This window comes from Coptis chinensis, chromosome 8 (genome assembly GCF_015680905.1).
Source record: "Coptis chinensis isolate HL-2020 chromosome 8, ASM1568090v1, whole genome shotgun sequence".
Classification (NCBI taxonomy): Eukaryota; Viridiplantae; Streptophyta; class Magnoliopsida; order Ranunculales; family Ranunculaceae; genus Coptis; species Coptis chinensis.
The window spans coordinates 58259022-58277671 of NC_141463.1; the positions used below are offsets into that span (position 1 = coordinate 58259022).

Sequence of the window (18650 nt, forward strand, 5' to 3'; positions counted from 1 at the left end):
TCTCAGAGAAAATAAGATCTTTTGGTGGCAGGGCGATCAATGATGTATGGACCTGTCCAATTTTCTCCAAATTTACCGGAACCTATCAACCTTGTCTTTCGACAGAGTACCCAGTCATCTTTCTCAAACACTTTAAGTCGAACTTTCTTATCATATCAGCCTGATAACGAATTAACTGTTGAAGACCAACATCTCTCGTCTCATCTATCAAGGCTTTGGCTTGAGCAAATGCTTAATCATTCGACTCCAATTCCATGGCAGAAGTTCGTGTGGTAGGAGTCATCAACTCTAGCTGTAGGCAAGACTGCTTCCATACCGTAAGTAAGATTAAACGGAGAAAATCTCGTAAATGCTTTGGCATGGTTCGATAAGCCCACATAATCACAGGAAGTTCCTTAACCTAATTTCCTTTAGCCTGTTGAAGTCGCCGCTTGAGCATTGCAAGAATGGATTTGTTAGTAGCTTCAGCTTGTCCATTTGCTTGAGGATGGTATGGTGCCGAGAAATTGTGACTAATCTTCAAGTCAGAACAAAATTGTCGAATTTCTTCAGCGTCAAATTGTCTGCTATTGTCGGAAGTCAATGATGTTGGAATACCGAAACGACAAACAATGTCACGCCATAAGAACTTTTTAACATCTGAAGCATGGATCTGGGCTAAGGGCACAGCTTCAGCCCACTTGGTAAAATAATCAGTTGCGACAAGTAAGAAACGAACACTGCCAGGAGCTTTCGGAAGTAGACTGACAATGTCAAGACCCCACTTCGCAAACTGACTAAGGTTTATGGATTGGATGACGCTGTATCGCGGGAAGTTTGACCCATATCATATATCATATTTTTGACAAGGCACACACTTTTCGGACAAACGTTTAACATCCTTTGGCATGTATGGTCACCAATACCATTAGGTCATTGCGATGTGAGTGAGACTTCGCCCCCAGGAGTGGTGCTCACATAGTAAATCGTTCGTTCTTCCCAAACAAAGAAAGATAGGATTGAGACTTGTGCCTTTGCGATAGAGTTTTTGGTCATCAGGAATTCTGAAGCATTGTTAGCTGCATGATCGTCGTCGGTAGCCATGATAGATACCGAGACATTATCAGTGCCAAGCTCGTTGGGATCATCTGATAGCATACGTTGTTAATCAAGTGTTGTCTTAGCAGCGATGGTCTGATTTCCATATATAAGTATGCAATAGAATCAGGATGCCTTACTTCATAATGCGGATACTGCACAATACTGATAGATGTAAAATTTCATGCAATTCATTGAATTAAGTCCAAATAAACGTCCATTCTATCATCGCGAGCCGCATAAGATCATTCAAAGTGGCTAGCGACTTAGAATAATCAATCGTAACTTAGTCGCTCCCAGTTGAAGAGTTGTGCGTATACAGTGGCGAAGCCAGGAATTTATTCCAGGGTGAGCCAATTAGCACTACAAAATTTCAGCACAATTCAATTAGTGTACACATATCTTCTTTACTTTTTTTCTTTAGTTTAATATTTGTCAAATTTTCTTTTTAGTTTTTTTCTTATGCAAAAAAACAATTGTACTGTTAGTTTAGTTTGTCAATTTTCAAATTCAAAATCATATTAAAGTTTACGTAATAAAAATTTTTAATTTGAAAGAACAATCGTAACTCACACCTAATATACTTCTTAAGGAGTAAACAAAATCATTAATTGCATAGGTTAGTTCATCAAATTGTTTGTTTTGTTAATTGATAAGGTGCATTTAAATATCTATACTCTTTTACTCCTTTTTTTTGCTCTCATTTTTTGTTGTTCTTTTGTCAAAATATAATGCCACATGGCCTATGATGGTTAGAGGAGCATGCAAACATTCATATGACAAACTTACAATAGCACTAGTATGAAGTGTACGTGAAAGTGTGAAACCCATGTGCACTTGTGTTTCAAATGCGTCAGGTTCAAGTTAAACAACTAATAAATTCCAAAATTACTTTTAAAACCTTAGCTTATCTAACTAGAGACACTTACTATTTTACTCTTTATAGGCATAATTGACAATTCAAAGCATAATGGGTATGCTGAAACCTTAAGGAAAGTGGAAATTTACAAAATTACCAATACTAATTGCTTTTTCTACCAAAACTCAGGGTGAGCCAAGGCGTACCCTGGCCCCCTGGCTCCGCCACTGTGCGTATACCACAAATAACAGTTTCGTACTCGGCCACATTATTTGAAGTATCAAAACCTAAACGTAGAGACCTCTCAATTATGTCTTCATTCAGCTTCAAGATGACAAAACCAAGACCAGAGCCAGACTTATTATGCGAACCTTCGGTGTAAATCCAACAATCAATTGATATAGCCAATAAGTATTGCCAGTCATCGCCCTCGGGAGGTAATGAAAATTAGGTATCGACGTTTTCCTCATCGCATTCAATATAGAAATATCATCAATAAGAAAATCAACCATTAGCGAAACCAAAGTTTGTCTCTTTTTAACTGTATAAGTGTCAGAAACAATGTTGTAAGCGTTAAGGTAACTATTGCATTCTGCAACTCGATTCGTAGACATTACGAAAAAACTTGCACAATGGATATTGAGTATAAACTTCGACTATTCCTTCCTAGAAATAAGCTTAAGACGTCTGGCAGCATGAAACAAGGCCAATGCAATTTTCCCAATGCAAGAATGCCTCGATTTAGCTGATATAAGAGTCTTGCTAACACAGAATATGAGACGACTATCGACACTATGAAACGGCAATGGACAAATATGAATTGGATATGTTTCGCTAAGATTCGTGAAAAGTAACCATTACGAGGTCTGTATGTATCGTCTTGAACTCGTGGATAACCATTGGGAACATCGAAAATATAATCACCACCACGTAAATGATCCCACATGCAACTATATTGTTGGCGTATATTATGTTATGGTGTGACAGATACAACACCATTTTTGAGAACTTATGGATGACCGTACATTGTGAATAACAGGAATCTCATCCTCACCACGTAAACAATCCCACACGCTACGATGTCATTTGCATGTGTTATATTGTGGTGCGATAGATTTCACATCATCTTCGAGAGGAATGGTTCGTTTTAGACGACGCTTGTAGTAATTGTTTTGTTTCTGTACACACTTGAATTATCGAAGAAGTGTTTTGCGAGACATTAGACTTACATTATGCGCATCAAACGATGGAGAATCATTAGAGGTAATAACTTCGCGCTGAATAATTTGGTATATCGGTGGAACGGCAGTAGGGTCACGTGTAACCTTTCGTTGAAAATAAGTAGGAAGGATTAGTCCGTTATCGCAAACTTGACCTTGACCATCATGTACGCGATGATCGACAGTAATTGAATCGGGAACTTGAGCTCTTCTAGTATTCGTCATAAGTTTTGTAGAACGTGATCGAAGGTGTTGAATAATCCCTACAGACAATGCCAATTATGTTTCGACCAAATATGATCAAAACACTAAGTGGTGATGAAAGAGATAAAGAACGTAGAAAAATAGTGAAAAAGCGATGGTGATCGAGAGAATGATGAGACTGTATATTTTGGTTGCCTACGTACCCAAATTATTGATGGGATCAAGTCTCAAGGACGTAGTTCTGTATGAAAAATAGTTTGGTATTTATATAGGTAAAGTAGAGACTCCTTGTAGCTCAAGTATTCTTGTAGCTTAAGTAATTGTAATTGAATATAACTCTCAACTGACAATTATCTCTCTGATAAGAAACGAATCTGGACATAAATTAATGTACGTTAGTGGCAAGCCATGTGGCTAAGGTTCAGCCTTAGACATATGCGTAATAGGCCTATACATTGATCCATGGTATTGCAAATTGGGCTTTAGCCATGTCGATTAAACGAATAAACTAGAGACCCTTACTAATGGATGTTTGCCATGTAAGTGGGGGAACAGGTGTCATTCTAATATGAGAGATAACTTTTTCTCTCTCCTATGTGGCTTTCTACAATACTTTCTATCATGCCACGTGGACTCTTTAGAGAGTTTGATTCAATTTCCACTTTCTAAAAGAGTGCCTACTTACGATTAATATAGCTCTATCACATGATTTCCTATTTTAGTACAACTCTCCCAACTTAAGTGAAATTCGAATTAGTCCCCACAAATTTCGTAAACATAATTATGTTTAACTACAATTATTTCCTTTAAAATAGAAAAGAAATTACCATACAAATTCCTAAATAATATATCAATTATTTCCTTAAAAATAGGAAACATGATCTTATTACCCTCACAAATTATGTACGTATATGTTTTTCTTCAATATTGGAATTAAATATCAACATAAGCCATTTAACAGGACGTACTCTTTTAGTACAACTCTCCCAACTTAAGTGCAATTCAAATTAGTATGTACAATTATTTCCTAAAACATAATTATTTTTAACTAGCTATTATTTCCTCAAAAATAGGAAAGAAATTACCCACAAATTTAGCAAAAATAATTATGTTTAACTAGCAATTATTTTTTCAAAAATACGTAAATCTGAAGCTCTCTCCTAAAAATCTTAAAAATAATTGAAAGTTTCGGAAAGAATAGGTAATAGGTAATGAAGCCATGAAAACACAGTAAAAAATAATACAAATTGACCGGAAACTAACATAACACGGTGATCATGGAAAGAACAATATTAATTATGTCTTGATTTCTATTCTCAACAACATAAATGGACTTCATATTATTATTCTAAGACTATCTATTTGCAGCATAAACCGCGTGTATACAGACATGTCACATACGCATTATCTTACCCCCAATGGTATTAGCAATTTAGCTATATATAGGTAAAAGCATATTGAATTAAGCAAGACTTGGCACCAAGTCATCTCCATCCGCCCAAACTCTACTTCAACTTGGAAACTTCAAGTGATGATAGTAAAATGAGTAGTAGGTCACTGCCTCATTGGTTGGGTTAGTTGCTTATACTCTTAGGAGTTTTACGTGAAAGAGCCACACATTTTGTACTTGAATTAGACAATAAATTTTTTTAATATAAAAACTATCACAATAAAGTATTTCTTTTATATCACGAAAGACCTAGAAGATCCTGGGCGAATGCCCGGGTTCAAAATCTAGTATTATAGTTATACCCTCACCAATCTATTTTTTGGAGCACTCACAGAGACTCTAGTTTTTTCTAAACTCTATTACTAATTACGAACAAGTAGGATATAAATAAAGAACCAATCCCATTTAGAGTTTTACAGAGTCTCCAACTTTCCTTAAACAATATAGCTAATTATGGAAAAAAAAGATAAAAAACTAAATTGCTAAAAATAATAGTTTCAGCTAAAAACGATTTTCCTAAAACTCTATGCCACAAAGAATAACACTAATCTCAGGTGAATTTTAACATAACAAAGTTTTTTTCTAGAAAATGATAATGAAACTATGAAAGAACAAAAGAAAAAATAAATTGATTTGCTTGAATATTTACTTTATGCATTTGTTAACCACACATGTGAATGAGAAAAAAGGGGAAAAAAAAAAGTAAACTAATCATAAAATAAGTAACAGTACGGGTGTACACCCAAAACAAATAAAATTGTATTGTATGCACTATATATATGAGCCTAAGAAATAAAGTTGGATCAATTTGATGTGTCATCCACTGTGGGATTTAGACATTTAGTCATAGTTAAGGATTTCAAAAACTACAATTCCAGCAAAAATAATTACAACGTATTCTAATTAAATTTATGAATTTTATAATTTCCAATTTTAGCGGAATAATGAAATTCAATTAAAGCGTACGTTGGCTTAAATAAATTATATAACTATTGACTTAGTTAAAGTGAACGTTGGGCTTAAATAAATTATATACTAAACCAAATCAAAATAAATTACATGTGGAAAACTAAATTATACAAAAAATAACATGACAAAATATATAATAGAAAATAAAAAAATAATAACGACAAACCAATAATGACAAATATTTTAAAATACATGAAACTAACGTCAAAGAACAATTAACGAGAAATAGAAAACTAGATGCAAATGCATCGAACTAATCTCAAATAATATTTAATGGAAAATCGAAAATTGGTTGCACATGCAAGTATTAAACTAATCTTAAAAAGCAATTAATGGAGACTCGGAAAATGGATACAACTGTATTAAACTAACCTCAAAGAATAATTAATGGGAAATCAAAACTTGGATGTAAATACATCGAACTAACATCAAAAAATAATTGTTAGGAAATCAAAAATTGGATGCAAATGCATTGAACTAATCCTTAGAGATTAAATTAATGGGAAATCGGAAAATGGATGCAATTGTATTAAACTAACCTAAAAAATATTAACTATAAATTGGAAACAGGATGCAAATGTATGAAACTAATTTTAAAAAATAATTAACGGAAATCGGAAATCGGATGCAACTACACTGAACTAATTTCAAAAAAGAAATTGGATGCAAATGCATTGAACTAACCTCAAGAAATAATTAACGACAAATCAGAAACTGGATGCAAATTCATTGAACTAACCTCAAGCAATAATTAACGGGAAACCAGAAACTAGATGCAAATGCAACCTCATTGAATAATAAACGAGAAATCGAAAACTGGATGCAAATGTATTAAACTAATCTCAACGAATGATTAACGGGAAATCAGAAATTAGATGCAAATGCATTGAACTGGCCTCAAAGAAAAATTAATAGGAAATTGGAAATTGGATGCAAATGCATTAAACTAACTGCAAAGAATAATTAACAAGAAATCGAAAACTGGATGCAACTGCATTAAACTAACCTAAAAAAATAAATAACAGAAAATCAGAAACCTGGATGCAAATGCATTGAACTAATCTCAAAATATAGTTGTGTTATATGTTGTTTTGCATTTAAAACGGTATTTATCTTATCTTTTTTCTTATGATTGGGAACACCTTGCTATTCGAGTAGCTTCAATATGAACTTCATCTTATTAGACAATCTCACAAAACTTCAATCAAACTTTTATTATCTATATCACAAAGAAGGGTGGTGCTGGACATCCAACACCACCCCCTAATCTTTAGATCTAGCTTATGAGGTGGCGAATCCTAGGGCTTATGAGGTGTGGGTTGTTTAATTGTGTGGAACAAGAGTGTTGCATCATTCTTGAAGTCAACAAATACGACTGGACTTCGGTTGAGCTTTTTTCTCGGGCTACTAATGGGTTTCGATTGTAATTTTTTTAGTCGGACTTCAGTGGGAGTTTTTTTAGTACGGGGATGCTTTCGTCGGGCGCCCGAAGCGCGCTATCCGTGCCCGTCGGATGGCGGATCTTGGCGTCCGAGCGCCCGAAGGCTGCGTATTTGTAGTAATACAGGTGGCTTATGCGTGTCGGGGAGCGAAGGCCCGCATATCTCCTCGTCAAATGCACGGGCAAATACTAGTTAAATAACAAAATAAAGTTGAAAAGTTTTATCAATGACGAGTTATTTTTTTTTACTAGAGAGTATGTGGGGTTTTCATATTATAAGAAATTTGGATGAGTGGTCAATACAATATTTGTATATAATAGTTCTGCATATATAGTTGTATATATTTTTCAAAATAATTAATGTGACAGGATCCATTCGCAGATAATCTTTGAAGATCTCACATAGTGAGTCATATATAATTTAAAGAATAATTAACGGGAAATCGGGAACTGTATAATCTTTGATTATCCCATATAATAAATCAAGTATAATTTATTTTTATGTCATGTTTGCAAATACACTACAGATAGATCAGTAAAATGTTGGTATTACACACCACATTGGATAATTAAAAGGAAATTGAATACTGGATTCAAATATATTGAACTAAGCTCAAAGAGTAATTAACGGAAAATCGGAAACTTTATGCAAATATAATAAACTAAACTCAAAAAATAATTAACTAGAAATTGGAAACTGGTTGTTGCTGCATTAAACTAATGTCAGAGAATAACTAACGGGAAACTAGGAATTAGATGCAATTCCTTGAAAAATATTTAACGGAAAATCGGAAACGACATGCAAAAATGTATCAAATAAACCTCAAATAATAATTAACAAGGAATCGGAAACTAGATGCAAATGCATTGAACTAACCTCAAAAAATAATTAACAGGAAATCAAAAACCGAATGCAACTGTATTGAATTAACCTTATAGAATAATTGGCGGGAAATTAGAAATTAGATGCAAATGCATTGAAATAATCTCAAAGAATAATTAACGGGAAATCAGAAACCAGATGAAATTGCATCGAACTAACCTTAAAGAATAAAGAATAAGAAATCATAAACTAGAAGCAGATGTATTGAACTAACCTCACAGAGTTATTAATGAGAAATCATAAACTGGATGCAAATGCAATAAACTAATCTAAAGATTAATTAATTAAACATCAAAAAATGGATGCAACTGCACTAAACTAACCTCAATGAATAATTAACGGGAAATCGAAATTGGATGCAACTGCATTGAACTAACCTCAAAGAATAATTAACAGAAAATCGGAAACTGTATGCAACTGCATTAAACTAAAATCATAGATTAACTAATATGCCGGGAAATCAGAAATTGGATGTAATATCCTTGATGAATATTTAACGGAAAATCGGGAACTAGATGCAAATACATTGAAATAACATCAAAGAATAGTTAACTGGAAATTAGAAACCGGATGTAACTGCATCAAACTACCCTCAAAGCATAAAGAACTAGAAATTGGAAGCTAGATGCAAACTAACCTCGAGAAATAATTAATGGGAAATCAGAAACTGGTTGTAGATGTATTGAACTAATCTCAAAGAATAATTAACAGAAAATTGAAACCTGGATGCAAATGCAATTAACTAATCTCAAAGAGTAATTAATGAAACATTGAAAACTAGATGCAACTGCACTGAATTAACCTTAATAAATAATTAACGAGAAATTAGAAACTTGATACAACTACATTGAATTAACCTCAAAGAATAATTAATGGGAATCGAAACTAGATGCAACTACATTGAACTAGCATCAAAGAATAATTAACGTAAAATTGGAAACTTGATGCAAATGCATTGAACTAACCCCGAAACATAGTTGTATTATATGTAAGGAGAATATAATGTCTCGACAAGTATAGTTTTGCATTTTAAGTAGTGTTTATTATAATTCTTTTATTATGATTGAGAATGTCTTGTTATTCAAGTAGCTTCAATATAATCTTTGCCACATTGGGCATTCTCACAAAATTTCAATCAAACTTTTATTATTGAATAATCTAATAACAAAAATAAGTCGATGAGTTTTATCATGGTTTGGTGTTTTTTTTATAGAGAGTGACGCAAGAAAATTGAATGAGTGATTAATATAATTTCCATATCTCATAGTTGTGCATAGTTGCTAATATTTTTTAGAATAATTTAATTTAACGACAGCTGTTCGTAGGACGGGTTTGAAAGCTAGTTATTTCTAATTAGTTGATCATACACAAAATATATATATGCCATAACACCAAAGCTGTTTAATCTCTAGTAAAATTATAATGTACAAATAAATATATAGGGTCTGTTAAATACATGCCCCAATTTCTAAGAGGGCACTCTCTGACTCGAAAACCGGTTTCGGGTATAAAAAAACCAGCCGGTTCATCACATAAAAATTAGATAGCACTCTCCGGTTAATCTAGTGACCTTGTATTTTTATTTTATTTTATTTTTTATTGGCAAGCCTGTTTTAAATGAGATCAGTAACTCTTTGATGCTGGCAGGGGTTCGAGCCCCAGACTTTTGGTATCATCACCCAAAAATTTTACCGACTTTGCTAGTCGGCACCTGCAGTGATCTTGTATATTGGTTTTTTGTATTTTTTTCACTCGGTTACCGAAATTTTAATAGACTTGAATATCAAGTTGCTGAAAAAGTCTCATATACTCGGTTGCCAATTGCTATATTTTTATAGATAATAGTGTGTTTTGTGTTTCGCAGTGCTTATTTACCGAAATGCTAATTCAATCTCAATAACTGAGTGCTGAGAATGTCCCTCAAAGCCAGCAGCTTGGCTCCATTTTTTAACAAAACAATTTCTCAGATAAACTTCTTTCATGGACAGTACAGTTTTTGTAGTTCTCAATGGCTATCTATCTAATTCACAATTGATGAACGATATCTCACTGTTGGTATCGCATTACCGTAATATTTTTTTTGCTAAAAGGTAATTGATTAATAAAGAATAAAGATTACAAAAGTATAAGTTAAAGATTAAGAACTGCTTAAGGAAGGTACATCATTTGTGTACCTTCCCTAAAACATCAGTGAGCTAGTTGATAAATCTAAAATAAGTGGTGTAGTGATTTTCTAGATTTTTTATGAAGAGTGGTCTACTGTCCCACCATTTTCTTTCGCCTTGAGCCAAGGTTGCCCCATGTTTAGAGCAACCATCGGCTCCAAGGTTAGTCTCCCTCCAAGTGGCTGTGATGTTGATCCATGTTGCCTGCTCCTTCATAGTTTGCCACTTTTCGCGGACTTTCTAATGTATTTTATTTTCCTGAAAAACTTGGACTACATATTTCGAATCATTTTCTACCCATATATATTTCCATCCAAGGTCCAGCGCCTTTTTTATGGCTTCCGCAATAGCAACTGTTTCAGCCATGTAACTCGTAGTGACTCCCAGTCCTCCTGCCCCTGCACCTAAGAACTCACCTTTATAATTTCTCATAACCATTCCCCAACCTAATCTCCCAGGATTCCCTCTCGAGCACCCATCAGTATTTATCTTTAAGATTCCAGGTGGGGGGAGAGTCCAGAAACATTCAAGGATTTTCGATGCTCTTCTAAGCTTATGTTGAAGATTGAAGAATCTAAGAATCTTTAAGTCATGAACTGAGTTCTCCATATGCCCTGCAGATCTGTGGTGAGCTTGAATGATTGATCTTCTTGCCAAAAAGCAAATTTGCGAGAAGCTTGAGGCTTTATTATCGTATAACACTCTGTTTCTGTTCTTCCAAAGACTCACCATCATTGTTAAAGAGCAAGCTTTCGACATATCAAGTATGAGAGAGCTGTAATGTTTCCCTTGCTACTGCACATCCTGAAATGATTCTGGATCCTTGCGAATGCTAAAAATGTCTAGAGCATATTTCCACACTCTTTTGGCCAAAGAGCATTGATAGAGAATATGGTCCAGAGTTTGTTGATGATTGAGACAGATGCAACATCAGGAAGCCAGCTGCATTTTCCTCCTTTGAAGTTGGTCATCTGTTCGAGTTGCACCGTGTACCAACTTCCAACCTATCCCTTGTGTTTTTGGGAGAACTTTAGAGCTCCATATATACTTACACCATGATGGTTTGGCTGCTTTTTTTTTCTGATGGCTTCATGAGCTTCCGACACTATGAAGTTCCCAGTAAAAAAGGCTATCCATACCCTGGTATCATCTCTTGAGCTATTAGGCTGCGGAATAGTTCCCAGATCAATACCCATTTGTTGCAACACTTGAATCATATTTTCAGAAAAATGCCAGTTTTCTCCCTGAATGCAGTCACTGAGCTTTGACTGGAACTTAACAATATCCTTTCTCTCATCCTGAAAGAAGTCGCAAAGTGGTTTCTTCAACAACCAATTCTCTCTCCAAAGATTAATAGAAGCGCCATTGCCCACAGTCCATCCATGTAGCTGCTTCATTTCACTTAGAGCCCATTTAATACCTTTCCAAACAGTGGATGTTTTGTAATTTGACCATCCCCCTGTTCGATTGGTATATTTACCTTTCATGAAGGACACCCAATCACAATCCTATGTTAGAAGGTTCCACGCTTGTTTCATAAGCATTGAGAGCTTTACCCTAAACCCTAAACCCTTACCGTAATAAGCTTTTTCAATGCCCAACATAACTATTTTTCGTATGCTATTCAATTTCGTATATTGTCTTCTTCCTCATGTTCAATTGGTTTTTCTAACACCATATACTATTCAATTTCTTCAATATTGAGATATGGGTAGTTGTATTGTGATGAATCACCCATTCCAGAATTAGGTAGTGATGGATCATCCATTTGGGAGTTAAAAGGTGGAGGTATTGAGAGTTGAAAAGTTGAGTTAAGTTATTAAGAGTGTGGATGTAAATGATTGGAGACTGGGGAGAGTGTAGACGTATTTTAGGGTGTTTGTATTTTGCGGTTGTGTATTTTGATAATGTATACAGTCAGTGGCGGAGCTAGGAAATTGAGCGAGAGTGAGCCAACCCCAACCTAACCAAGCATTTTAAAAAAAAAAAAAAAAAAAAAAGCTTATTTTTTAAACTAATTATTCACAACTCTTATTTGAAATTATTATTTCACACAAAATGAAAAGAACCAAAATTGAATGCTAGTGCAAATCTCTAGACCCATTAGTGTTGTTATGTACTAATGTCCAGATTTTTATGAATAATTTCAACAATTCTTGTGCATCTACATTTCTTATTTTCTAATTCTCTTAGGTGTTCTAGATATGATTAGGTTTTACTAATGTCACATAGAGTGATGCAATATGACATTATGCTGGTATTTCTGAGTGAAACTTTCCGAGCAAAAAATTTCGACAGCTTCATTATTGTTTCTAAGGCATTAAGCCAATTTTTATGAGCAAAACTTTTTGCGCAAAATTTTTTCGACAGTTTCATTATTTTTTCTAAAGCATTATATTAAGCCAACCTTTCTGAGCGAAACTTTTCGAGTTAAACTTTCCGATAGCTTTATTTTTTTTTATTTATTTATTTTTTTTTCTAAGGCATTGATCTGCTTTTTCTGAGCGAATCTTTCCGAGCAAATTGAAACTTTCCGACAACATCATTATTTTTTCTAAGGCAATGTGACGATCTTTCTGAGTGAATCATTCCGACAGCTTTCTTGAGCCAATCTTTCTGAGCAAAATTTTCTGAGCGAAACTTTTCTCCCGCTTCTTTATTTTGTTTAAGGCATTAATGCAATCTTCTAAGTGGAACTTTCTTAGCAAACCTTTCTGTCAGCTTATTTAATTCTTCTAAGACATTAATTGGAACTTTTCTTCGTGGACTTTTCGCTCGTATAACACTTTCGTTTCTACCTGCGGCAAAAACAAAATAACTTTTCGCCAGTCTTTCAGACTTAACCAAAATTTAAAATAACTGATACAAAATACTAAAGCACAAGCAGCTAAAGCACCAGAACAAGAAGTAGTTATCAACGTCAATAGCAAGAACACAGAGAGAATTGAAGATAACATTGTTTTGTTTTGGAGAACGTAAGGTCATATGAGAAAGACATTGGTGCCTCAAGTATTCTTTTATAGCGGAAGCTATTTGTCTTTGTCTGAACAGGAATTGGAGATTAAAAGCGAAAGCAATTATATTTCCTTGTTTATAGTCATTGACAGTAAAAGTGAGTTCGGAAGTTGAGCGGACTTCTAATGAGGTAGTTGCAATTGAGGAAAAGGCAGCAAACAATGTGAATGTTTCCTCCAAGTTATACTTAAAGGATCCCATATCTTTAAGGTGGGACAACATAAAGTATGAAGAACGTCAAGTGCAAGGATATATACTTACCTTGTATTTTTATTTTTATTTTTAAGATAAGGTAGGGTTAGGCTGACCCTCACCTGTATAAATCAACCAAGTCTTACATAGATCGTACCTATAGCATCCTCCTCTATGAGTCTATACAATTCTCTATCTAGGGGAGGAGTAAACATTACTAAGTCATTACAGACAGAAGTCTTAAGCCCTGCAAGCAAGTCTGCCGGCTTGTTAGCTTCCCTGAACACATGCACAAAAGAGCAGTATCTGAATTTTGCTGCTTGCTTTGATATCAAGGCTTCCAAATTCGAACAAGTCCATGGTGGTTTTGCAATTTTTGTGATGATATTCACTACTGTAAGGGAGTCAGTTTTAACTTTTACCTTTTTATATCCTAGTTCATAGCATAGCTCGAGTCCAATCGCAATTGCTTTCAGCTCCTGGTAGAGTACAGCTTGCACATCACCGCTTCCCGTGTAAGCTGCTACCACCTCTCCTTGACTGTTCCTGATAATACCTCCATGGCCGGACCCCTCAGCCGTCAATGCACCATCTGCATTTAGCTTCACCTTTCCTTCCTCCGGTGGGATCCAATTGCACTCTCGCCTCTTCCTTTCTCGGAACTTTACCTGAATTCCTAGTGTCTGACAAAGCTGTCTAGCTTCCAGCGAATCTTCAATCTCAACTGCTTGCGTCTGAACATACATTTTTGTATCTCTGATGATTTTCCTCAAGACCACTTTCGCTGGTCTCTCCCTACTCTTGAAACGTCTCCCATTCCTTTCTTTCCATATCCCATCAACTACCGCGCATATATAGACCTTATAAATATATGCCACTAAGCTGGATCCTCTACATAACCGCAGCAGCGATGACCACTCCCTATTTAAGCTTTTATCATCCGTCATAATACCCAGGACTGATTTTATGCCATCAATGATCTCTCGCGAATACGCGCATTCAAAGTAGAGATGATTTGAAAACTCTCTACTTTGGTTGCACAAGCAGCAGGAGGAGAAAGAGAGGATTTTTTTGTGCACCAGCCTATCTTGCGTTGATAAGCTATTAGAAAACAGCTGCCAGGTCGTAAAGGAGTGTCTTGGTATAACCAATCTGCCCCACACAAGTCTCTGCCATCTAACTTTTTCATTTTTTGCCCTCAGGGCTTCATATGCACTTCTCGACGTGAATTTCCCACTCTGATGAGGTTTCCACACCACTCGATCTTGATTTAGATGCTTGTTGATACGTGTACTCAAGATATCCTCTCGTAGCCTATTACATTGGATATTCTGTACCACTTCGTTCCACTCACCTTCTGATAAGAGTTGATCCACTGTGGCATTTAGTGGAAGCTGAATTTCAGCAACTGCCTGTGCATTGAACAATAAAGGGCTACTTTGACACCATAGATCGTGCCATACTAACGTGTCTCTTCTATTGGAGATCGAGTAAAGAATAAGCTCACTCGCTTCTTTTCTGCTCTGTAGAATGTTCTGCCATGACCATGAGCAGTCATGCAGGACTGTCATCGTCCACAAGTATTTATGGGCCAAAAGGTTCTTCCATACCCAGTCAACCCAGATACTGCTTTCCTTCGCCGCTACTTTGAAGACCAAACCGCAGTATGCACCTTTGTTCCATACTTCCATATTCATGATCCCCAGACCCCCTTCTTCCTTTGTCTTGCATGTGGTTCTTAGGCTCGCTTGGTGCACACATCTCTTTGTATCAGTTCCACTCCATAGAAACATCGCACAAATTTTTTCAACTTGTTCTAGAACTATTTTTGGCAGGATGAATGTTCTGGCCCAATAAACATGTAGTGAGCTAAGCACTGATAATATGAGTTGCAATCTACCTGCATGAGATAGCAGTTTTGCTTTCCAATCCTTGATTCTGCTTGTTACCTTATCTATCAGTGGTTGACATTCTCTGATTCCAAGCCTAACTGATATGAGAGGAAGTCCTAGGTATCTCACTGGAGGGGTGACGAGTTCAATACCTAGAATCTGAGCCAAATCCAAGTTATCATGTTGTCCCATAGCACCAGTCATGATAGTAGTCTTCTGCGAATTTATTTGTAGCCCAATAGCTGTGCTAAAGTCCCCCAAACATTGTTTGAGTGCATATATGGAATTCACTTCCCCTTTACAGAAGATAAGTACATCATCCGCAAAAGCCAGATGCGTGAGTTGACTCCTTTTGCATTTAGAATGGAATTGGATCAGCTTATTTTCCACACTCTCTCTAATTAGGCAGCCAAGAACTTCCATTATTAGCACAAACAAATATGGAGACATGGGATCTCCCTGCCTTAACCCTCTACCTCCGGGAAAACCTTCTTCAGCGCCATTTATGAGGAGAATAATAAGGTGTGCTAATGCATAATCAATCCACTTTTTCAGCTTGTGCGGGACCGAAATCTATCCATCATGTACAAGATGGCCTGCCAACTCACCATATCATAGGCCTTCCTTATGTCCAGTTTTATAGAGCATCTTGGAGTTCCATGTCTTCTTTCAGTATCCTCTCAAAACTTCATGGGATAAAAGGATGTTATCCCAGTATAGATCTCTCCTGATGATGAGCGACCGATTGTCGTGTACTAGCCTCGTATCACCATCTTCAATCTGTTGGTGATGACTTTTGAAACACATTTGTAAATCATTATTACCGCAGAGCAATCGGTCTGAAATCTTCCACTTTAGCTGGCGAAGCCACTTTTGGAATTAGACATAGAAATGTAGCATTTGTTCCCCTGGGCATTTTGTTTGTTCTAAAGACATTTTTGATGGCATTCACAACATCCACCCCTACTGTATCCCAACAAAATTTGAAAAAGAACGGGTTATACCCATCTGGTCCTGGCACCTTATTGTTATCCATCTCAAACAAGGCTTCCCTGATTTTTGTGGCACTCACCTCAGCTTCCAACATCGTACTCATACCTGAGTCAACACTATCTCTGACATTCAGCTCCGTGAAAAATTCTCTATCACTCACCGGTGGCGCTGCAATACCCAACATCTGAGTGAAGTAATTCACTATGCTCTGTGTTATTTCTACCTGTCCATGCACTGTTTCACCCCTCTCATTCGCTATTGCCCATATACCCTTCCTGGCTGCCTTTTCTTTCAATGAGTTAAAGAAAAAGCTCGAACACCTATCCCCTTATGTCATCCATTGAGCTTCAACCTTCTGGGCCAAATCTATTGCTTCCGCTCTTGCAAGATCAATATATCTCTGCATTGCCTATTTTTCACACAATCCCAGACCCACATCCGATGGATTATTCTGTAGGTGAATCTGTGCATCACTTAACTGCTGCCTTGCGGTTATAACTCTCTCATGTAAATTTGAGAAGTTTCTCCTAGCCCAAGGTCTGATCCTCTCCTTTAGCATCTTGAGTTTGTGTATTAGAACATACATGGGATTAGCATATATTCTTGTATTCCAAACTTCTTCTAGGATATTTTTAAACTCCGGTTGATAAACCCAAAAGTTACAAAATCTAAAAGGAGTCGGGGACCGGCTGAAATCATTCCATGTGAGAAGCATAGGGGAGTGGTCGGAAACTCCCTGAGGTAAGAATTCAGCCCCTGAATAAGGATATTTATGGATCCACAAACTATTTACTAGGCATCTATCTATTCTTGACATAATGCTTGCCGCACCCACGGATTTATTCCACCAAGTGTAAAAGAATCCACTAGAATTGATATCAGTTAACCCGGCATTCTGAAGACAGAGAATAAAATCCTGGGCTTCTTTAGGATGCATAGGTTCACCCCCTGTTCTTTCGTTCACTGTTTTGATGTTATTAAAATCTCCCGCTACACACCAAGGTTTTGTGATTGAGCTCTGCAGCCTTATCACATCTTTCCACAATGCTAACCTCTCCTGAAAAGAATTGCTCGCATACACCACTGTAAGGAAAAACTCTTCCGCCTTTGGTAGGAATTCAACCCTACAATGAATGAATTGCTCAGTCATATCTATTTTCTCTACCTTTACCACAAAAGGATCCCAGCATACCCAAATTCTGCCTGACCTAGCTTTCTCATAATTGTTTTCATGCTCCCATGTAGGACAACAAATGCTTCTTATGCCGTCATACTTCTCCTTTTTCACTTTTGTTTCGAGTATCCCAAACAAACATAACTTCTTTTCAACTCTCACCTTGTTTATTTCCTTTGCTTTTAAAAGGTCATTCGCTCCTCTCACATTCCATACACATATAGGACCTATCATTAGTGATGATGTTTTTTGTTCTTTGATCCCTTGGGTCTCCCCCTATTTTTACTTCCTTGCTGTTTTTTTCCACTGGCTGATTGGTTATGTTTACCTTGACTACGAGTCACAACTCCACCTTTAGCGGGCGTTTGAGGCTCTTCAGACAAAGGAATCAAATTTCTATCTTTGAAGTATTCCGTCTCTTCTTCAGACACTACTACGTCAGACAGCTCCCCCAGCCTAATGCTTTCACTGATTTTATTGTATTCATCGTGCTCCTCCTCATAACACATCAGAGGGTTAAACCATGTACCTAGTTCAATACCTTGTGAGATCTCCTCATAAGGCACTAAGGCATTTTCATATTCTCCCACTACCACCTCTGAATTATTCACCCTGTTTTCATTTGTTTCCACTCTAAACTGCTCCTGTTCATTTTCTATACCACTTGCCGATACTGGTATCTCTGTAACTTGCTCATATTCATATTCTGCCCTTGTCTGAACCCCCTGGTCCATCTCACAATCCTCATCTCTTCTTTCTCTATTCAAATCCCCACTAAGCTCAGTCTCTCTTACAACTTCACCATGTTCGACTACCTCTGTGCTCATAACTACCACTGTCCTGATCCCTATGCTGTTCTCTGTACTAACCTCAGTACTCACCACCTCCTCTATTACTGGCAGCGTCACAGCACTTTGTTCAGTCTCAGTTCCACTATCTGGGTTCCATGTTTCTCCTTCCTCATTGGCATTGCTATTTGTCAACTCCTCCCTATCTGCTGATAGGTCATCTGGGGCTTGCCTTTCTGCTTCTTCAGCAACACTTGTGATTTCTACCCCTGTTTCATTCCTTAGTGTGCTACTCTCAGGAATAGTGACCGAATTATCCTCCATCACC

General features: G+C 36.4%; 1 protein-coding gene across 1 annotated transcript; it reads right to left on the reverse strand.

The window, feature by feature from the left end:
• Positions 1 to 10508: 10508 nt before the first annotated feature.
• On the reverse strand, positions 10509 to 11003 carry LOC147482139 (uncharacterized). The gene has a single exon (XM_086579215.1). It carries the CDS (start codon positions 11001 to 11003, stop codon positions 10509 to 10511), a length of 495 nt encoding a protein of 164 aa, XP_086435341.1.
• Between the last annotated feature and the right edge of the window lie 7647 nt (positions 11004 to 18650).